The following is a 22,730-nucleotide window of genomic DNA, read 5'->3' on the forward strand; positions in this document are numbered from 1 at the left end:
CAACCAACTCCTCAAGCAGGAAACCTTATCCTATTTCAGTACCCCGTGCAATTTGTCCAGTCTCTTCTTGAAACCCCCACCCCCCAGTGATGGACCGTCCACAACTTCTGAAGGGAAGCCATTCCGCTAGTTGATTTCTCTCACTGTTAGGAAGTTTCTCCTTAACTCCAGATTGCTTCACGTTAGTTACTCTTCTCTGCGCTTTTTCCAATGTCTCAACATCTGTTTTGCAATGTGGGCATCGAGCCTGAATTTAGTTCGACGGTGGACGCGTATGAATTCCGTTTGACGCGCTTGAGAAACGGAGCGGGCGCATGGAGAACGGAGGCGGATGAAGCTCCAGCCCAAACGACACAGCTGGGCGATGAGTCAGCTGCGTTCCAACTGCTGCTCGACCAGACCCAAATGGGCTGGCATTCAAAGCAGGGCGTGGCTTGGTGGGCGTGGCAGGGGAAGGCTATACTGCAAAATCCCCCTTCCCTCCCCACCCCACTAGCCTGCTTTCCAGCTCCGTTCTCCTGTGCAGGGCAACCAAAGAAGGCCCAGCCGATCAGCAGTGGGTGTGGCTTGGTGGGTGTGGTGTTCTGTGGGCGTGGCTTGGTGGGCGTGGCAGGGGAAGGATACTGGAAAATTCCCCCTTCCCCTCCCCACCCCACTAACCTGCTTTCCAGCTCTGTTCTCCTGGGCAGGGCAACCAAAGAAAACCCCCAGCTGATTAGCTGTGGGCGTGGCTTGGTGGGCGTGGCGGGGGAAGGATATACTGCAAAATCCGCCTTCCCTCCCCACCCCACTAACCTGCTTTCCAGCTCCCTTCTCCTGGGCAGGGCAACCAAAGGAGACCCAGCCGATCAGCTGGGACTCAATGGGAGGCGGAGAAGAGAGATGGGGTTGGTGGGGCCGGTCAGGGGTGGGATTTACCGGTTCTCTGAACTACTCAGAATTTCCACTACCGGTTCTCCAGAACTGGCCAGAACCGGCTGAATCCCACCTCTGGTTCAAACGTACAGGTGTGAGCCTTCCACCTGACTGATGAGGAAGGGAGCATCGGGTTGGCGTCATCCTTCAACGATGACCTAAAAGTAGACCTTCCCCAGGCGGAGAGCTCCCCTGATCTGGACCACCAGGTCTCTGTCGCCCTTCCAAAGGAGACCGCGCAAACCTGTTGCAAGTTCCGTCTCTTTTTCTCACCCTTCTGTAAAACGAGAGTCTTAAAAACTAAGGCCGGAGTGGTGGAGGGTTTCTCCACCTAAGCAGGGGTGGGGGTCAGACTAGTAGACCTCCAAAGTCCCTTCCAACTCTGTTACTCTATTCTATTCTGTTCTCGGTGGGGGCTGCTCCCAGGGTCCTTCTGCCTGCAGTTTCTCAGGGACCCCTTTCCTCTCCCACTGGGATCCAGGCATTGCTGACTCTCCGGTAGGAAGAAGTATTTTCCACCACCTTCGCAGGAGGGGTGAAGGGCTCCACGTCCCCCAGAATCAGGGCCTTCTGTAAGGTTTCTCGCTGGGTCTCGCTCAGCCTGGGGGCATCGTGATGGATTCGGATCCATGGAGTTCCTGGAAGGACAAGGGGGAGAGGGAGAGGGAGAGGGAGAGAGGGAGAGAGAGAGAGGAATCCCATTTGCTTCTGGCACTGAGGATAAAGCCTAGCCTGCTTGCTGGGTAGGCGTGCCCATGGTGGGCGTGGCCTAGTCAGCCTCCTGCACCATGGTGGGTGGGGGAGAGGTGTTTTGGCCCTTCCCAGGCTCCCGAGGCTTCCCTCGAGTCTCCAGGAGGGCGAAAACGGCTTCTCTAGGCTCCGGAGGCGCTATGGAGGCCCAAAACGGGCCCATTTCTGGCCTTCCGGAGCCTCCAGGAGGCCCGTTTTTCACCCTCCCAAAGCCTCCGTGTTCGCCCTGCACTTCCCTGCATCCAGAATGGGCCGTGTGGGGACTCCTGGGAGGAGAGGGGCAGGGTGGGCGGGGCCAGCCAGGGGGTGGGATTTGGGGTTTCTCTGAACTGCGCAGAATCTTAGACAGGGGCTTTCCCGAACCCCTGCAAATCCCCTGAAGCCCACCCCTGGTTCTCCTCCCCCTACTCCTCCTCCCCTTCCTCCTCCTCTCCCTTCCCTCCTCCCCCACCTCCTCTTTCTCCTCCTCCTCCTCTTCCTCCCTTCTCCTCTCCTCCTCCTCCCCTCCTTCCCTTCCTCCTCTCCCTCCTCTTCCTCTTCTTCCTCCCTCTCCCCTCCTCTCCTCTCTCCTCCTCCTCTTTCTCCCTCCCCTCCCTGTCCCTCCCCTCCTCCTTTTCTCCTCCCCTCATCCCCCACCTCCTCTTTCTCCTCCTCCTCTTCCTCCCTTCTCCCTCCTCCCCTCCTTCCCCTCCCCCCCCCCTCCTCTTCCTCCTCTTCCTCCCCTCCCCTCCTGCCCCTCCCCTCCTCCTTTTCTCCTCCCCTCCTCCCCTCCTCCTCCCCTCCTCTTCCTCTTCCTCCTCTTCCTCCTCTTGCTCCTCTTCCTCCTCCCCCTTCTCCTCTCCCTCCTCTTCCTCTTCTTCCTCCCTCTCCCCTCTTCCTCCTCCCCCTGCTCCCCTTCCCTCCCTCTCCCTCCTGCCCCTCCTCCTCCTCCTTTTCCTCCTCCTTTCCTCCTCCTCCCCTCCTCTTCCTCTTCTTCCTCCCCTCCTTCTCCCCCTCCTCCCCCTGCTCCTTCTCTACCCCCTCCTCTTTCTCTTCCTCCTCCCTCCCTCCCCCTCCCCTCCTCCTCTGGGTAGGGGGATGGGACTGCATCTGCAGCCACCTGGGCCCCCTTCCTAGGGCAGGCTCTGCCTTTCGGCTTGGTCAAAGGTGTCCCTGGGCCTGGCCCCACAGGTGCGCATCCCTTACCTTTGGCCACTCGCTTCCCCGGGGAGACCAGCAGTTCCGCGCCCACCCGGAGGTTGACCGGCTGCCCTTTCTGGGTGCGTCCAGCTCCCAAGCCATGCAGGACCTGCGCAATGGGCAGCGCCTGGATCTGCTGCACGGTCCCTGCAGGGGGATAAGACAGGCAGGGTGGGTGCCCCCTCCCATCTGGGAGGAATGGGGAGGGGGAGGGATGCTCCAGCCCCACCGAGGAAGAGAGGACAGACCCTCACACACAGACCCTCCAGTTCCTGAAAGAGACTCGGTTTTTTTGTGCAGCTCCTGTTCGTTTCAGTGTATCTTGGGATGGAGAACATCTGGGCCTCTTATGTCCACAGCTCACCCTTTCTTTCTTTCTTTCTTTTCTTTCTTTCTTTCTTTCTTTCTTTCTTTCTTTCTTTCTTTCTTTCTTCCTTCCTTCCTTCCTTTCTCTTTCTTTCTTTTCTTTCCTTCCTTCCTTCCTTCCTTCCCTCCCTCCCTTCCACTTTCTCTTTCTTCCCTTCCTTCCTTCCCTCTCTTGCTCCCCTACTTTCTTTTTCTTCCATCCTTCATTTCCTTTCTCTTTCTTCCTCTTGCTTCCTTCCTTCCTTCCTTTTTCCTTCCTTCTTTTCTTTCTTTCTTCTTTCTTTCTGTCTTTCTTCCTTTTCCTTCCTCCCTCCCTCCCTCCACTCCTTCCTTCCTGTTTCTTTTTCTTCCCCTTCCCTCCCTCCCTCCCTCCTTTCTTTCTTTCTTTCTTTCTTTCTTCCTTCCTTCCTTCCTTTCTCTTTCTTTCTTTTCTTTCCTTCCTTCCTTCCTTCCTTCCTCCCTCCCTTCCACTTTCTCTTTCTTCCCTTCCTTCCCTCTCTTGCTCCCCTACTTTCTTTTTCTTCCATCCTTCATTTCCTTTCTCTTTCTTCCTCTTGCTTCCTTCCTTCCTTCCTTTTTCCTTCCTTCTTTTCTTTCTTTCTTCTTTCTTTCTGTCTTTCTTCCTTTTCCTTCCTCCCTCCCTCCCTCCACTCCTTCCTTCCTGTTTCTTTTTCTTCCCTTCCCTCCCTCCCTCCCTCCTTTCTTTCTTTCTTTCTTTCTTTCTTTTTCTTCTTTCTTTCTTTCTTTCTTTCTTTATTTATTTATTTCTGTCTTTCTTTCTTTCTTTCTTTCTTTCTTTCTTTCTTTCTTTCTTTCTTTCTTTCCTTCCTTCCTTCCTTCCTTCCCACTCTCTCTCTCTCTCCCTCCCTCTTTCTTTCTTTCTTTTTTCTTCCTTCCTTCCTTCCTTCCTTCCTTCCTTCCTTCCTTCCTTCCTTCCTTCCTTCCTTCCTTCCTTCCTTTCTTTCTTTCTAGTATCTCAAGGCAGCAGATATACCTAATACTTCTTTTTCCTGGGCGGTGAATTGGGCTGAGGTAGAATGACTGGCCTTAGATCATCCAGTTGGCTTTGATGCATAAAGTAGGACTAGAACTCCCAAAATCTCCTGGTGAGCAAAGCCAATGGGGAAGCCAGATTCACCGAAGGACCACGTTGCTTACCAAACAACTGCAGTGATTCACTTGACAGCTGTGGCAAGAAAGGTCATAAAACGGAGCAAAACACACAACCTGGGGCTCCATTTTGGTCGCAAGCCTTTCTAAACACCCACCCTCAACCTTTCCTCCGGCCTGCAGCCCTGCCCAGGAGCACCTGCAAGAAAGGGCCAGAGCGAAAGGGTGGGGTGTGCGGGGGAGGAGGAGGAGAGAGATTTGCAGTGCCCCCTCACCCTTGCCCACTCCGTACCCTCTTCTGGAGCCCGCAGCTCCTCCTGGGTGCCGGCCACCTTCAGCACTGCCAAGCGCTGCTCCTCCGTCCCTTCACACAGCAGGCGGGACACTTCGGCCTCCACCCCTTGAGCCCGCAGCATGGCCTGGAAAGTGCGCAGGGCAGCGCCGTTGTCCAGGACTTGGCCGATCTGGGTGGCCCCCGTGGGCACTGAGCTGGCTCTCCCGCTCTGCCACAGCAAGAGGCCACCTGGAGAGAGAGAGAGAGAGAGAGAGAGAGAGAGAGAGAGAGAGAGAGAGAGAAAGTCAGCACAGCCGGCCGAGACCACGTGGAGCGTTTACAAATGGGAGAAGGGCTCAGGGGTGCAGGGATTGGTGGAGAGTAAATGGTAGGTTGCAAGGGTTAAGAGGGCTCTTGAGGTCATTTAGCCCAACCCCCCTTTTCCAGGTAGGGATTCCTATTCAAGTCTCCTTCGCAGTTGCTGGTCACTTGCTTGGACACATCGGAAGGAGTTTTTCCTCTCTCCTGCAGCTTGGGATGTTTTTTCGCCCTCATGTTGTGTTGGTGGGCAAAGCATGGGCGAAAATGGGCCTCCCCGGACTCCGGAGGCTCTGGAAGCCAGAAACGGGTCCATTTCCGGCCTTCCTGAGCTTCCCGGAGGCCCGTTTTTCACCCTCCCCGAGCCTCCATACATGCCCTGCATCCAAAACAGGCCGCGTGGGGACTCCTGGGAGGGGCGTGGCAGGGTGGGCAGGGCCAGTCAGGAGCGGGATTTGGGGTTTCTCCAAACTGCACAGAATCTTAGCTAGGGGATCTCCTGAACCCCTGCAAGCCCCCACCAGCCCAACCCTGGGGCTGACCCAAAAAACTCCTTCACCCACCTTCCATTGTCAGCTTTTCCTTCTCCTTCCATGAACAATGCCCTAACAAGCCAAAAGGTACCCTTGGTGGGGGGGAGAAGGAATTAAGGGCAATGCAATAACCCCTCGTTCTGTTTTGTTTATTATATTTTGCAGGGCGTGATTTCTTTTCAAGGGGGGATGCCTGTCAGCTTTGGAAGCCACATTGAGATCAGATGCTCTCACTCTGCCACGTTTGAGCCTGGGAAAGTGGGAAGGGAAATTTCTTGGAGTATATGTAGTTAGACAGAATAAACTTATTTTTCTGGTTCAAGGTCAGGTAGTGTCGCCCATAAGTGAGAGGAAGTCTTAACTTGGGACGGATGGTGATTGGGCCATGTGATGTGATGATGGGCGCAGGGAACGGATTTGTAGTTTTTACTTATTGTAAGGAAGCCCAAAACTTTCAAATTCGGGATTCCACAGTTGTGCCGGTTACTATCCAGATAAAAAGGCACCTTTGAGAAGATGTCTGTCTCGGAGTTACTGGACGGAATGGAAGGTTGCTGGAACACTGACATTCATACTTGTTCGAGGTGCCCCATCAAGGCACCATCCCTGAGACACACCTAGTGTGGTGACCAGCTCACGGAGGTCCCCAGGGCCACCTCCTTCCAGGCACTGCAAGGCTTCGAGGACTTCCAAGGAATTGCCCACTCGGGCACCCACGGGCTCATCCATCCTGCTCAGAACGGCCGCCGTTTTCATCCCGAGCTGGTTTCCGACGGACACCTAGGGAAGATGGAGAGAACAGATGGGGAAGGTGAGATGTCTCCACCCTTCGTTGGTGGAGGTAGTCCCAGATCTTTAGGGAAGCTTCTGCAAGAAGGTCAACGAGCTGGACCTTTGAAGATGGCCCTCTTGCGTTGCACACCTTCTAAACTTCTTCTGATCCAAAGGTTGGACTCGACCGTTCGAGTGGCCTGAGTGAAGTGATGTCAAAAGTCATGAGGGAACTTTGGGGTTCCTTCTTCAGGCTAGAGATTCACCCTATAGCCCTTCAGACAACCTCCAGGTCTCCTGCTTCAGTATGGACTGCAGGACCTCCAGGCAGTGGTGCGATTCAACCCGTATTACAACCGGTGCGGTGAGCGTGCGCTGCGCACTCACAGCATTTAGAAAAGGACATTTTTAGCTATAATACTGACCTCCTGCTGCAGCCCCGGTGATAGAACGGCTGGTGCGCGGCAAAGCACTCTGCCACGCGAATCAGCTGGGCTCAGAAACAAGGAAATGAAGCACAGCAAAAGGGCGGGGTAGATGGGTGGGGCCAAATCATCACTGGAACTACCAGTTCGCCTAAACCGGTCCAAACCAGTAGAACCCCCACCCCCTGCCTCTATGGTCCCTTCCAATTCTGTTATTCTGTCTGTGAGCAGACGCTGTTCTGACCCAAACCTTGTTCCAAGGAAACCAACTCCAAATTTAGAGGTAACAGCAAAACCTATTAATGGTTCTCTACGAATTCCGTTCCTTCCCGGTTAAAAGGCTGTTTCCAACTAATTGACTCTGATAAGAATGAGCCTTGCGGTGCAAGGCTGCCAAGAACACTAGATAAAGTTACTAAGAAATATTTCAAACACAAAAGAGTCTCCAAACACAAACTAAGGGAGTCCGAACATCCACAAGGCTTGAGTGAAAAAACGTCTTTGCTTCCTGCAAAGAACTCCGGTTTCTCCACTGGCTTTTATCCCTTAAGGGAGGGGCCATTACCTTGCAGCCTTACTCCCGAGTTGCCTGTGCTGCTGCAGCTGCTCTTTCCTTTGAGCAGCCCTGTGCGCATGTGCACAGGCTCCTCGGGGTGCTCTTCCTCACTGCTGCCGGCCTCCACAACCTCCGCAGGCAGCCTTCCACTCCCTGATGGTCCTGGCCCCATCCCTGCCTCACCTGCAGGCCCCTCACCTGAGTCCTCCCTCTCCGAGACCTCAGCCGTCCCCACCTGCATCTGTGCCATGGAACCCAAAGCAAGTCCAGGATGATATAAAATCCCCTACCATGGGCAAGGGTTTCGACCACAAGACCTCCAAGGTCCCTTCCAACCTTATCATTCTATGTCCTCATGTAGATTTCCCCAGCTGCTTTGTTGGTTGAGGATTATGGGTGCTGGAATCTAGCTTATCTGGAGGGCTACAAGTTGGAGGGCAGCTAAAAATATAACGTCGGAGAAGATCCCTGTATCTGGTTTGACATCATCAGTGGCCCCCTCCATCATTTCTCAAGAGTTCCTCAACTGTTCAGGAGAACATCTAGGGAGACTTCCCCGCCCAGGTGGTCACAGAACATGGAATAACAGAATCCTCAGAGTTCTTCTAGTTTTTTTGGTCAGAAGTTGTGCTTCATCACTGGAGGCTTTTCAAAACAAAACAAAAAGCAACGGACAATCGTTTGTCTGAAATGATATCGGGTCTCCTGCTTGAAGCAGCGGGTTAGACTAGGTGACCTCTGGGGTACCTTCCAATTCTATCCTTCTTCTGGGTTCTATATGTTCTACATCCCCTGCCCGAGCAGGAGGCGCTATACTATTTCAGATAGATAGTTGTCCAGTCTGGACTTTCTGGTTTTTTTCTCTGAAGACGTTTCACTTCTCATCCAAGAAGCTTCTTCTGCTCTGACCAGGATGGACTGTCAGGTCTCTTTTTGAAAGTCTCCAGGGATGGAGCACCCACCAGAAGGTCAGAGGGGTTGATGTCCACAGCTACTTCTCCAGACTTCTTGTCCTGACCCCGCACGGCCCACCCACTGAAGTGAACTTAAAGATTCCTTTAATTAGGAGCGCCAGTAATCTCGGCAACAACTTTCTCGCTTAGCGCAGACTAAGTTTGGCTAGAAGATGGTTAGTTGTCTGCAAGACTTATTCAACTTTTCTCTCCAGAGCTAGGGTGGAGCTTTGCTGGCATTGGTAGCTCTTCCGTCCCAAGGACCAGCCCATAGATTTCCACTGCTCTCCTCTCCTCTCTGCCTTCTGCACATCCACGCGTCAGGCACTGGAGCCAGCTGTTCCTCCTCTTCCTCATCAGCCACCTCCACACACCTGGGGGCTGTTGACTCTGCACCTGAGGGTTGACAGACAACCCAGACTCTCCCTCCTTCCCCCCGCCCGGCAGCTCCATTCCCCCTCCGACTTTTTGGGTTGCTGGCTCTGACTCCCACGCCTCCCCCTCCTCTGAGTCGGCTGCTGGAGGGGCCAGTGACCGCCAGGCCACAACAACAACAACAACAACAAAACTCGACTACAGCTCATCAGTCAGGAACCCACATTACGTATCTGATATTAGTTGAGAAAGTCCAGAAATATTTCACAAGAAGAGTTCTCCACTCCTCTACTTGTTGCAGAAGACCTTATGCCAGTGGTCCCCAACCTTTTTTGTGGCGCGGCCTGGTACCGGCATCACAAAATCATCCACGGCCCGGTACCGGCATCAGCACGCATGGCAAGGTGGGCCGAGCAACCGGCCAGCCAGCCGCCCCCTGCTTCTCCCCGCCACCTTCAACTCCTCCTTTGTCGATGGGCTTCGCTTCGGGACGGTCGCTCGGCTCGCCTTGCCATGCGTGCTGAAAGAATCCTCGCGCCTTAGTTTTGTTCAAGCCGCCGCCCCCGCTTTGATGAAACTAAGGCGCGAGGATTCTTTCAGCACCCAAACGCCGCTTTCTACCGGAAAAGCTCACCGGAAGCACTTTTCATCAAAACAAGATGGCAGCGCCCAGCAAACCGGCGGCCCGGTAGAAATTGTTCCATGGACCGGTACCGGTCCGGAGACTGGTGGTTGGGGATGCCTGCCTTATGTCACCAGACTTGAAATTCTAGACCTAGAAAACCTACAACTATGCCACCTTCGGTCCGATCTAAGTATGGTATATAAAATCATACATCGCAATGTCCTACCTGTCAATGACTACTTCAGCTTCAACCATAACAACACAAGAGCAAACAATAGATACAAACTCAAGATTAACCGCACGAAACTTGATGGCAGGAAATAGGACTTCAGCCACAGAGTGGTCAATGTCTGGAATACTCTACCTGACTCTGTGGTTTCTTCCCCAAACCCCAAAACTTTAACCTTAGACTGTCTACTATTGACCTCACCCCTTTCCTAAGAGGCCTGTAAGGGGCGTGCATAAGCGCACCAACACGCCTACCGTCCCTGTCCTATTGTTCCTTTTATTTTTCTTATATGTATCCATGTATTCATAACGATGTATATACTTGTACCTATTATCTTGTAAGCAATTGACAAACCAAATAAAACGAACAAATAAATTCTGTCCCAAGGGTTGAGCTTCAACTTTGCAATGGTGAATCCTCAGATGGGTGAAACCATCTTCGCCTCCAAGGACAACACTGGGGAGAAGGAAAACCCACCACTCTGTGGTGCTAACCATCACCGTCATCCGGCCCTCAACCCTCCCAAGAAGCCGGACGGGGCAGCTTCAGTCTCACCAGGTTTCGGGCAAGTTGCTCAGCGCTCTCCAGAGTATGGTACAGGGCAGCACTGCCAAATTTGACATCCAGCACCAGAGCCGAGAGCTTCTCCACCATCTTCTTACTCAGGATGGAACCTAAGAGCCGAGAAAGGAGCCCCTGAGACTATGGTGCACAGCTCTCCCCCGACCCCGAGCTCATAGAAACATAGAAAGCTGGAGACAGAAAAAGACCCCGTGGCCCATCAAGTCTGCCCTTTATTTATTTAGTTTTAGTTTTGTTTTTGATTTGTTTCTTATTTTTTTAATTAACTTTTTAATAGTTTTATTTTTGGCAGAGGATCGATAGGAGAGTGGCGCGGCGACCTAGAGGAGGAGCTCTCATATCACAATCGGGAGGCTGTGAGTTCAATCCTAGATAGAGGCAGATCTTTTTCTCTCTGGGCACACTGAGAATATATCTACTGAACAGAACTCCGTACTGGTGACAGGTAAGGCATCCGGCCAGTAAAACACTCAGCTCCATTCAGTTGCCCAGACTCCACTCCATAAGGGGTTATGGAGTCATTAAAAGATGATTTGCTAGTCACAGTCCTTGAGTGGTACAGGTGGCTTAGAAGTGGAGCTCTCGCCTCACAATCGGGAGGCTGTGAGTTCGATCCTAGGTAGGGGAAGATATTTCTCTTTCAACGTGATGAGAATTTATCTGCTGAATATAACTCTGCACTGGTGACAGGTAGGGCATCTGGCCAGTAAAACACTCAGCTCCATTCAGTTGCCCAGACTCCACCCCATAAGGGGTTATGGAGTCATTAAAAGATGATTTACTACTCATAGTGGTACAGTGGCTTAGAAGTGGAGCTCTCGCCTCACAATCGGGAGGCTGTGAATTCGATCCTAGGTAGGGGAAGATATTTCTCTTTCCACATGATGAGAATTTATCTGTTGAATATAACTCCGCACTGGTGACAGGAAGGCATCCGGCCAGTAAATACTCAGTCCCATTCAGTTGCCCAAACTCCACCCCAATGCAAGGGATTATGGAGTTGTTAAAAGAAAAAGAAGATAGACATCTGTTTATCCCAAGCACGCTTAAGCGCATTTCCTGGTGACTGACCCAAAATCGCCACTGGAAGTTGGTTCCAGGCTCCCATTGTTCTTTCTGTGAAATACAGGCAGTCCTCGACTTACGACCACAATTGAGCCCAAAATTTATGTTGCTAAGTGAGACAAGCGAGTTTTGCTCCGTTTTGAGACTTTTCTTGCCATGTTTGTTAAGAGAATCGCTGCCGTTGTTCAATTAGTAACCCGGTTGTTAAGTGAATCCGGCTTCCCCCGTGGACTCAGCTTCTTGGAAGGTCGCATAAGGATGACACCCCCCCTCGCAGGACACTGCAACTGTCATAAATGTGAGTCAGTTGTCAAGCGTCTGAATGTAAACCAGGTGACCTCGGGGGTGCTGCTACAGTCGTTAAGTGTGAAAAGGGGTCCTAAGTCACTTTTCCCAGGGCCATTGTAACTTTGAACGGCCACTAAGCAAACTGTGGTAGGTTGAGGACTATCTGTACAGGCCGTCCTCAACTTATGACCACAACTGGGCCCAAACTGGCTCCTATTTATGACGGTTGCAGTGTCCCTGGGGTCACTTCTCCCCCAAGTCAATGGAGAGAAACCAGATTCACTTAACAAACCTGTTCCCAGCTGAACAACGGCTCTGATTCACTTAACGAGGGCAGCAAGGCAGGTCGCAAGATGGGGCAAAGCTCACTTAAGAAACGCCTGTCCGAGTATTCATTGAGTGGCAGAGACATAGTTAAGAGCGTCAGTGAGTAGGCATGGCAACAGACCAGCCAATGGGAGCTGACCTGGAAAGTGAAACTAGAAGTTCTTTCTCTCTTCTGCTCTGAACCTGTAACATGTCTGCTTCTCTTTGAGTTTGCTCCACGTTGGAGAAATCTACGACTGGTACTGTAAAATTTACTTCATGTGTTTATAAAGAAGTTAAAGAAAGCCTCAGCCATCGGTGTCTACTTTTCTGGCTCTGAATTTACGCTGTGATACTCCGAACACCGCCTCACTTAGCAACGGAAGTATTGGGCTCAGATGTGGTCCTACCTGTAAAATACTCCGACCACGCAATCCCCCAGACTAGAGAGCCCCAACATTTGACAGCTGCGAAGCCCTGCAGGAATTCAAACCATCCAGCGTCGGAGGACCTACTGATGATGAGGGGCAGGCTGTCCACCGTGGCTGTGACGTCTCTCAGGGCATAGAGGACCTTGTCGGCTGGGACCAGGTGTTGGCTCTGCTCCACAATGCAGCAACCGACTCGTTCCAGGATCTCTTTCATCTGCAGGAGGACAAAGCCCATCGTTTGGGGTCAAAAGAAGCAGGATTCTGGCCTGGTTCTTCCTTCATTGCCCAGGCAAGTCTAGGGGAGAACCTCCGCCCAAGTCCTCACAATATCTTAAACCACAAACACACTGGATCTAATCGAAGGGAACCCATAGAAGAAAATATTTACAGCTCAGGGTTGAACTGTGGGCTCCTTGGCTGGGCGGTTTTCTTGCAGGTGTTTCACGACCCAGCTAGACAACTTCATCAGTGCTAGGAAAGTGGGAGCAGCAGGGTTAATGGTGCGGAGGGGGAGGAACAGGAGGAGGAACAGGAGCTGGAGGCTGTGGGGTCCTTGGTGCTCTCTGAGCTTGGTGGTTTTCTTGCAGACGTTTCATGACCCAGCTAGGGAACATCATCAGTGCTGCAAGGGAAAGGCATTTGCAAAAGAGAAGGGGAGGAGGAGGAAGAGGAGAAGAAGAGAAGGAGGAGGAGGAGAAGAAGGGAAGAGAAGGAAGAGGAGGAGAAGTACTTTGGGATCCTGGGTGCTCTCTGAGCTGGGTGGTTTTCTTGCAGACGTTTCATGACCCAGCTAGGGAACATCATCAGTGCTGCAAGGGAAAGGCATTTGCAAAAGAGAAGGGGAGGAGGAGGGAGAGAAGAAGAAGGGAAGGAGGAGGAGGAGGAGGAGGAGAAGAGAAGGAAGAGGAGGAGAAGTACTTTGGGATCCTGGGTGCTCTCTGAGCTGGGTGGTTTTCTTGCAGACGTTTCATGACCTAACTAGATAACATCATCAGTGCTCAAGGGAAAGGGGAGGAGGAGAAAGAGAAAAACAACCACGGGGTCCTTGCTGGTCTCTGAGCTGGGTGGTTTTCTTGTAGACGTTTCGTGACCCAAGTAGGGAACATCAGCAGTGCTAGAAGGGAGGGAGGCTTGTGAGAAGAGGAGGAAGAGGAGGAGAGAGAAGAGGAGGAGGAGGGAGAAGAGAAGGAGACTGCAGCTGTGAGAGATCCTTGGTGCCTTTTGAGCTTGGCTGTTTGCTTGCAAGATATTTCATGACCCAACTAGGGAATATCATCAGTGCTAGAGGGGAGGGAGGGTTGAAGAGGAGGATAAGGAGGAGGAAGTGCAGGAAGAGGCGGAAGAGGACTGGGACATCGGGACACCGAGGTCCTCGGTTGTTTTCTTGCAGATGTTTCATGATCCAATTAAGGAAAGCTAGGGATTTGCTCTCTGTAACGAGTTGTTTTGCCCTGTTTAAGGAACTGCCAAGAAAAAACTAACACCCCCCCAACCACACTGACAAGACAAGCCCCACTCCCTTCTAACCCTGATCCTTTTATCTGCTTGGGTCATGAAACACATCGGTCATCTCACCTGCTCTGGGCTCTGGGAAACACAGAAGCCTGGCACGGATTCCAGCTTATCCAGTGTGCCTCCAGTATGGCCCAGTCCCCGGCCACTGATCATGGGCACCTGCTCAGGAGAAAAAAATCACCAAGGATAAACTGTGTTAGAAATTCTGTTTATATATAGCACCACAGAACAAACGAAAAGTACGTACAGTCACCATGTGCTTTACTGCTTAACTACTTTTAATCGTAGCCAGAAACAGGAAACTCTACTTAGAACAGAAGAGCATAGAGTACTGTTATACCATAGATCCAAACTTGCAAACACTGCCATCTATTTGCTGAATACTACTGCAGCTGTTGCATAAAAATGCATTACAACAAATTGTGTGGTGGAGGAGGCAAAAAGGCCTCTAAGGCCGGCTCAGAAGCAGAAGAAGGAGCATCGTGCCTCGTTCCTGGGCAGAGGAAGCCCTCCCACCCAAGTCTCTGTGTGATCCAGTTGCTTACTTTCATTTTGTGCATTGGAGGAAACACAAAGAGGGAGGTTTGCAATCTAGTGCTTGACCCAAATCCTAAATATCAGATTTTAAGAAAATTCTACCCATTCCCAATTCTGCAGCATTGATGTCCCTTCTTGGGGTTTTCTCATTTCAGATTCTGTCCAGGAGAGGACGCTCAAACTTTACAGCACTGCTCGATAACCTTGGTAGCTTGAAGATGGGTGGACTTCAACTCCCAGAATTCCCAGGCAGCATCTTATAAGAAGGCTGGACTTCAATTTCCATAATTCCCCAACCAGCAGGCGTGAAGATGGGTGGACTTCCACTCCCAGCCAGCCAACCTTTCAATCTCAACCTCAGCCACTTTAAGATGTCCACAGAGGAATTCTGGGAGTTGAAGTCCATTCATCTTAAAGTGGCCAAGATTGACAAGCACAGATCTGGACGCTGACACACAACGCCAGATTCTTGGCTTCTAGGTCTCCAGAGTCCATCTCAGCAGCTGCTCCTGAACTGGGCACCTGCTGGGCTCAACATCTCTACCATACTTTATGTTGTAGCTGTCAATCCTGACTCTGGCCAGTTTCAGAATTAGAATGCTTGATTGGCCAAGTGTGATTGGACACACACGAGGAATTTGTCTTTGATGCAGAAGCTCTCAGTGTACATAAAAGCTACAAGTGACAAATAGAATAGAATAGAATAGAATAGAATAGAATAGAATAGAATAGAATTAAAACTAGAATAGGATAATAGACTAGAATAAGGAAAGAATAGAATAGAGAATAGAATAGAAATAATACTAGAATGGAATAGAAGAATAGACTAGAATAAGGAAAGAATAAGGAAAGAATAGAATAGAATAGAATAGAATAGAATAGAATAGAATAGAATAGAATAGAATAGAATAGAATAGAATAGAATAGAATAGAATAGAATAGAATAGAATAGAATAGAAATAAAACTAGAATAGGATAATAGACTAGAATAAGGAAAGAATAGAATAGAGAATAGAATAGAATAGAAATAATACTAGAATAGAATAATAGAATAGAATAAGGAAAGAATAAGAAAAGAATAGAATAGAAATAAAACTAGAATAGGATAATAGACTAGAATAAGGAAAGAACAGAATAGAGAATAGAATAGAATAGAATAGAATAGAAATAATACTAGAATAGAATAGAAGAATAGAATAGAATAGAATAAGGAAAGGAAAGAATAAGAAAAAATAAGGAAAGAATAGAATAGAATAGAATAGAATAGAATAGAATAGAATAGAATAGAATATTCTTTATTGGCCAAGTGTGATTGGACACACAAGAATTTATCTTGGTGCAAATACTCCCAGTGGACAGAAAAAGAAAAGATACATTCGTCAAGAATCATCAGGGACAACACTTAATGATAGTCACAGGGTTATAGAATCATAGGGCATACAGTATATAGAATATAGTCACAGGGTGCAATAAGCAATCAAATCATACTAGGAAACAGTCAATATAAATCATAAGGATACAAGCCACAAAGTTACAGTCATGCAGTCACAAGTGGGAGGGGATGGGAGTGATGAGAAGATTAATAGTAATAGTAGTGCAGACTTGGTAAATAGTTGGATAGTGTGGAGGGAATTACTTGATGGCATTTGGGGAAAAACTCCCCTTGTGTCTAGTTGTTCTGGTGTGCAGGGCTCTATAGCGTCATTTTGAGGGAAGGAGTTGAAACAGTTTATGTCCAGGATGTGAGGGGTCTGTAGATATTTTCACAGCCCTCTTTTGGACTCCTGCAGGATGCAGGTCCTCCATGGAAGGCAGGTTGGAAGTAATTGTCATGATCATAATCCTCATTTAAAATGCATTCGTCTTAAATCATAAGAAACAACACTTAGTGATAGCCGTAGGATACTAAATAAGCAATCCTACTAAGAAAGTAAATAAAACAATATAAATTGTTTATATTGTTGTATTTAGTTTCCTAGTTTGATAGCTTATTTAGTATCCTATGACTATCACTAAGTGATAGTCTAATCTTATTTAGAATTATTTAGGATAAATGTATTTTAAATGAGGACTATGATCATGATTTAATCACTTGTAGCTTTTGTGTACACTGAGAGCTTCCGCACCAAAGAAGGTGCAGAATTTAGTATCTTTCTAATTTAGTGTCCTACGACTATCACCAAATGTTGTATCTTATGACTTGGTTGCTTGTATCTTTACGATTTATATTGTAAGTAGAAAAGGAGATCGATAGTAGGAAAAATTAGAAGAAATCAAGGGAACCTGGATTTGCCCACATTCAGACATTAAGAGAACCAGGATTCACGACCGGCTGGCATCAAAATGGCATCTGGCCGTCTTGACGCACCTTGCAGCCACAGGCGGCCAACGCGGGAGCCAGGGGCAGGCTGACTTTGTCCCCTACGCCCCCCGTAGAGTGCTTGTCCACCAGCAGCCCTCGCCACTCTGCCGGCCAGTCCAGGGTGGTCCCCGAGGCAGCGATTTCCCGGGTCAGCACCATCGTCTCGGAGGGCTCCATGCCTCTCAAATGGATGGCCATCAGCATGGCGCCTGGAAGGAGAGAGGAGAGGGATCCTGGCTGGGCGAAAAAAGGGGGCTAAGGGAAGCTAGGAGAGGCCTTTGGGCTGCAAACCATGATGGCTAAGTCGTGGTTTAACTGTGACTTAAGTTAACCCAGCCCACAAAATGTGAGAGCATTGTCTGCAAAAATTAAACTCCAATGGCTTTGGACTTCTGAACGAAGGAAATGGGAGTGGAGTTCATTAAAAGATGTATCGGTCGACGCAGGATGACTGTAACCAATCGTGGCACCAGTTTATTGATAAGGATATGTCTGTAAATCGATTCTTAGTTTTTGCTTTTTATTTTCTCGGTCTCCTTCCCACTCTGAATAGTTTTGTGCGTGCTTTTTCCTAGTGTGCACTAAATTTAATTAATATTAATTTAATTTTAATTAATTATTTCATACACATTTCGTTCTTTAATCAAAAACATTTCATTCTTTCGTTAAAATGGTCTAATTTAAAAATCTTTCATTCTTTCCTTTAAATATTTAATTATTCGATCATTTCATTTGTTCATGCAATTTGAAAATGTTTAAGGGCATCCTTTGAAAACATTCAGTGGCTTAGTTTGAAAATTCATTCTTTCATTGAAAGCATTTTAGTGTTTCGTTTAAAAATATTTGACATTCTATCATAAAAAGTTTTAATCATTTGATTTCAGGTCTTTTAATCCTTTCTTTTAAAATATTCAATTGCTTCATTTCAAAATATTTAACTCTTTCAATTGAATTGTTTAATTCATTTTATTAAATTATTAATATTTTATTTTATTAAATTATTTAATTTTAAAAATATTGAACCTTGGCGGGAAAAAAAGAGAAGCCCTCATTGGCAAACCACAGTTGTGTTATAATTTTTTTAAAAATTGTTTGATTTAATTCTTTTAAATCCTTCCTTCTAAAATATTCAATTATTCCATTTCAAAATATTTAACTCTTTCAATTGAATTTTTTAATTTAATTTTAAAAATATTTCATTTGCAAAAAAAAGAGAGAGAGAGAGAGAGAAGGCCTCATTTACAAGCCATCCTTGTGTTGGGTCCAAGGGGTCAATGGCCAAAGAATTTGAGCCCCAGGGCAGCTCCTCCCGGTCCCCATGCCAGCCCTTCCCCAACTCCGTCCCACCGCCTCTGCCAGGCTCACCGATCTGCCCCTCCCGGGACCTGTCGCTACCGAGAGTTTGCACGAAGTAGCGGATTTCCTCCTGTCGAAGTGTCTCACCGTCCCGTTTCTTCCGAATAATTTCCGGGATGCTGATTTGACCTCCTTCCTCAGGGGCCATGGGGCTGGACCCTGCCAAGGAAAAGCAGGGGCCACGGTAAAGATGGGGAGCGGGCAACAATTTGGCAGGAAAAGGGCCAGGGGTGGGATTCAAATTTTTTAACAACTGGTTCCGTGGGTGTGGCTTAGTTGGTGGGCGTGGCTTGGCAGTAATGTGACTGGCTGGGTGTGGCCAACTCAACATCACTCACATCGAGGCACGCATCTCTTCGCCTGGCCTCTCATAACTGAGGGGATGCTGCAACAGTCGTAAGTATGAAAAAGGGTCATAAGTCACTTTTTTCAGTGCCATTGTGACTTTGAATGGTCCCTCCACACAAGCAAAGGACCAGCAAAGGAGGGGAAAAAAACTCCAGAGAAGTTCCTGAGACAGGAAGTCTAGTCCTGCCAAGAATGTAATAGGGTTAACGGAGCGGCTGTTTCTGTAAGCGACACCAGAATGTTTCCTTCCTGCCTTCCTTACAGGATTAGCCCAGTAATTTCTTCTGACAACCGGTTCTCTGAACTGCTTAGAATGTTAACAACCGGTTCTAGCAAACAGGTGCAAACTGGTACAATCCCATCCCTTGAAAAGGGCTCTCTCTCCTTGCCCCCCTCTAGAAAGGGTCATGATCCCCCACACACTTAGCAGAGGGGAAACTGCACTCTGCACATGGACAGAGCAGCTGCGGCCAAGCCACCCTAAAGGATCTTTGTGATGACCCAGGACAAGGCACGAAAGCCACACAGCCAGCTGAGAGTTCAAACTCCCTTTTGATGCTCCAAATTTTGCCTCAAAAGCTCCCACGCTCTTGGCAAATCCCAGAGGTGTGTGTGTGTGTGTGCGCGCGTGTGTGTGTGTGCTGCGCCCAGTCCAGCAAAACAAAGGAATGGGGAAATGAGTCCACGAAACAAGGAACAAAGTACTGAGTCCACAATGTCAGGAAGAAGCAAGCAATCCTGCCAACTCCAAATGTCTGTACCGGCACACCAAAGTCTACCCATTCAGCGTTTGTTCCCGACAAACGCCTCTCCCCACAGCGTCTGCTTAAATCTCAGCCCTCAAGTGTGCCTTGTGAAGGGGGGGGCTGGGTGCTCTCCTCCCGAGTAGTTGGGTCAGCATTGTTCCCACCTTCTCTCCACCCTCCATGCTCAGGGATCAGGAGGGGGCGGTCCTTGCTCATCGCCTGAGCTCTGTCACTCCTCCTATCCACTGCTCTCTCTCTCTCTGTCTCTCTGTCTCTCTGTCTCTCTCTCTCTCTCTCTCTCTCTCTCTCTCTCATCCTGCCCCCGTTCTTCCCTGCTGTTCCAATCGCCCCCTCGATCTGCCTCCGTTCCAGCCCCAGCTCATCCTCCCCCCGCAGATTCAGGCACTGATGGGGGCAGGACAGATCTTATTCCATCTCCCCCTGTGTGCCTTGGCTTGAATTGGCCAAGACTCCTCCTTCCCCTGAATATGCAAATGGTCATGTCCCCACCCCACACATCCCAATTTGCTAATTATGCATCCTCTCCTTGAAAATTGAGTTGGGGGGGGGAATTACCTGGATGGCTCGGATCTCTTGGGGAAGACATCACCTGTGGAAGGAAGAACAATGCAATCGGTGCGATTCTGCTAACACAAACACCGCGGGTGTTAGTAGCCTTCAATAAGGCTTCTAAGCGTGAATTAGTAATATTCCTTGGTGCTGGGACCAGCTCAGTCCCGATGAGTTTCACAGGCTGGAGACAAAAGAGGGAGAGAGGGAGGGAGGAAAAAAGAAAGAAGGAAAGAAAGAACAAAGAAAGAACAAAAGAGAGAGAGAGAGAGAGAGAGAGAGAGATCTTTTTTCACAGGCTTCAAAGTTTTCAGCCCAGTTTCTTTTTCCTTGTCCTGAAGTCACTCCAGCAAGAGGTCTGGTCTGGTTTGCTATTGCATTTTCTGGCAAGGGCAGGGAAGGAAGCGGTTAGTCATTGTCCCCTTCTGAGAAGAAGCCGGTTTTGCTGAATTTCTCAGCTTGTCCCTTAGAGACCTCTTAGGAATGGGGTGAGGTCAATACTGGTTAGTTTGAGGTTAAAGTTTTGGGAGTTAGAGGATGTAACAACAGAGTCAGGTAGTGCATTCCAGGCATGGACCACTAGGTTGCTGAAGTCGTACTTTCTGCAATCAAGTTTGGAGCGGTTTACGTTGAGGTTGTATCTGTTGTGTGCTCTTCTATTGTTGCGGTTGAAGCTGAAGTAGTCATTGACTGGTAGGACATTGTAACACACACACACACACACACATATATATATTCTTAAGTTTTCGTGGGTACTTACATGTATGGTATTCGGCTTTGTTCGGGTATTTTCCCACGTCATTGTAGTTGTGCTTTTAAAGTTGTAGCAACGTTTCGTCTGACGAACACAATACAGAAGCCTGATGATGGCAGATGAGATTCTGCCGAAACGTTGCTACAACTTTAAAAGCACAACTACAATGACGTGAGAAAATACCCGAACAAAGCCGAATACCATACATGTAAGTACCCACGAAAACTTAAGAAAACACACACACACACACACACACACACACACACACACACACACACACATATACATATATACATAGATATAAAACATACATATTTTATGGACAGTGCATTGACTGGGCCAAGTCTTTTTTAAACAACAGTAACAATAATAATACAAATACGGATGTATAATTCTAATCTTCCAACTTGCTAGTCTTTTTTCATAATCCATTTTTCATTTTCCCCTGAATTCATTTAAACATAAATAACATTTCTTTGCGCCCTGTATTTGTTATCCCTAAATACTATTATTTAATATTTTTGAAAGAATTACTCATTATTCTACCATAACTTCAATATTCCAAATGTGTAGGTTACTAATAACACCAAATATTAACAATATTTAATCAATCCCAGGACGGTATCTCAAAATATCACCCAATTTTAAGTTCACAATATACTTTAACACGCTATTAATATTAATAATACAGCTATATCCATTTATCTATATCCATTTATCTATATCCATCTATCCATCCAACTATCCATCCATTCATTCATCTATCCATCTCTATCTCTATTTCTATCTCTATCTCTATCGATCTATCTGTCTATCTAATGTCTCTATATCTATCTATCTATCTATCTATCTATCTATCTATCTACAGTATCTATCTATCTATCTATCTATCTATCTATCTATCTATTATCTATCTATCTATCTATCTATCTATCTATCTATCTATCTATCTATCTCCATCCCTCCATCCCTCTCTCTTTCTCTCTCTCTCTCTGTCTATGTTATTCCACTAATATGTACAATATGTATTTCTTACTCCGAATTTTTTCCCTTTTATGTTTTATAGGGCATCTTTTACATTTATACAATACTATAATATTTCCTATTCTTTATTTATCTTTATATCTAGTATTTAACCATTGGTTCCATGCATTCCAAATCATAGAGTATTCAGTTTATCCTCTATCTATCTTTTATTTCCATTCTCAGTCTATCCATCTCGGCACGGTCTTAATATTTTCTTGATCACATTTTTTTCTCAGATGGTATATATAAGCACCCGTTTTTTTTCAGTTTGGCACATAAACAATTCTGTTATTAAGCGTAGCTTTAAGATAGTCCAAAGCTTCCCTGAAGCTCCCGCCCAGATTAGGTCGGCCACACCTGGGAGAACTCACCTGTCAGCTCCGAGGGCCTCCCTGGGGCGGAAGGGCCAGCAAGACGCCTGTCTGGTAGCCCCACCAGACACTTCAAGGGGCAGAGGAAGAGGAGGAGGTGAGGGTGACCTTGGCAGAGGCCGAGGAAGAAATCCAGCAGGCACGGGAGCAGGAGGAGAGAAGGGGAGTGGCCAAAACCCAGCTCTGCTTGGAGCAAAGTAGAAACGAAAGTTTGCCGGGAGGGTTTTTTTTCCCAGAGGCCAAGATTGTGACTGTGCTTCTCTAGCAGGAAAAAAAAAATCAGGGTGGGTGTTTTTGGGCCAACCACTTCCTTGCCAGCCTCTCCTCTCCGTGCCAGCTGGAGCAAGCGATTGCCCAGGGCCTCTAGCAAGAACAGTTGGACATGTTGCAATGGGGTTCCTGTGAGACCTTGGTTAATCTTTGACGTATTGGAGTCACAAACGTGTGGGAAGTTAAAACAAAAAACACTTAGAAAAAACCACCATGGTTTTTTTTTTTTCACCCATTACAGTCCTGCTAGCATCTCAGGGGTTCAGACAGCACGGAAGCTCCCAGAGCAACTTGGCGTTGAGGGATCTGGATTGGGCTAATAAACATTCTTGTTATTATTGTTGTTATTAGTGTTGTTATTAGTGTTGTAATTATTGCTGTTATTGTTATTATTATTGTTGTTGTTGTACATTGCAAATGAGATAACCATGCTGGGTTTCGTATCACAAATCACCAGTCAAACCCTTCCCAAGAGTTTAGGACCACGTGATGTATCGGCGGATTATGCGAGCGGATCCCAGTGAGGTGGCCTTCTGCAGCTGACTATTACTATTACTACTACTACTATTATTATTATGATTATTATTATTAAATCTTTGGTGAGATTCACAGCCTTTGGGGCTGGTTGGTAGCTCAACAGCTCAAGTCCTAACTATTATTATTATTATTATTATTATTATTATTATTATTATTATTATTATTATTATTATTATTATATCTTTGTTGATGTTATTTAAAAGGGGAAAGTTATTTTTAATCCCCTGAGGGATTAAATTGGCTTCCTACCAGGAGGTCCTTGTCATTCTGTCCTACCACGCAGGGTC

The 22,730-nt window shown here is 47.8% G+C and overlaps 1 protein-coding gene across 2 annotated transcripts; it reads right to left on the reverse strand.

The window, feature by feature from the left end:
- Positions 1-442: 442 nt before the first annotated feature.
- On the reverse strand, positions 443-21,881 carry TYMP (thymidine phosphorylase). Of its 2 annotated transcripts, XM_026723644.2 has the most exons (11): positions 21,637-21,881; positions 19,492-19,525; positions 17,831-17,980; positions 16,472-16,674; positions 13,627-13,725; positions 12,136-12,265; positions 9,935-10,053; positions 6,063-6,225; positions 4,613-4,843; positions 2,851-2,991; positions 443-1,553 (listed from the first exon to the last, which is right to left on the reverse strand). In XM_026723644.2, exons 2-11 carry the CDS (start codon positions 19,520-19,522, stop codon positions 1,363-1,365), a joined length of 1,458 nt encoding a protein of 485 aa, XP_026579429.2. In that variant the 5' UTR covers positions 19,523-19,525; positions 21,637-21,881; the 3' UTR covers positions 443-1,362. The 2 variants fall into 2 exon arrangements, with proteins under 2 accessions (XP_026579429.2, XP_026579430.2); XM_026723645.2 differs by lacking the exon at positions 21,637-21,881 and having other exon boundaries at positions 19,492-20,071.
- Between the last annotated feature and the right edge of the window lie 849 nt (positions 21,882-22,730).

This window comes from Pseudonaja textilis, chromosome 5 (assembly GCF_049901715.1).
Source record: "Pseudonaja textilis isolate UNSWEBS1 chromosome 5, rPseTex1.2, whole genome shotgun sequence".
NCBI lineage: Eukaryota > Metazoa > Chordata > Lepidosauria > Squamata > Elapidae > Pseudonaja > Pseudonaja textilis.

Coding starts and splice junctions, on each gene's coding strand:
- TYMP (XM_026723644.2), bottom strand. CDS start 19,522: ATGTCTTCCCCAAGAGATCCGAGCCATCCAG. Junction 13,726..16,471: donor TGGCCGCCTGTGGCTGCAAG/GTGCGTCAAGAC, acceptor TCTCCTGAGCAG/GTGCCCATGATCAGTGGCCG. Junction 2,992..4,612: donor GCTGCGGGCTCCAGAAGAGG/GTACGGAGTGGG, acceptor ATCCCCCTGCAG/GGACCGTGCAGCAGATCCAG.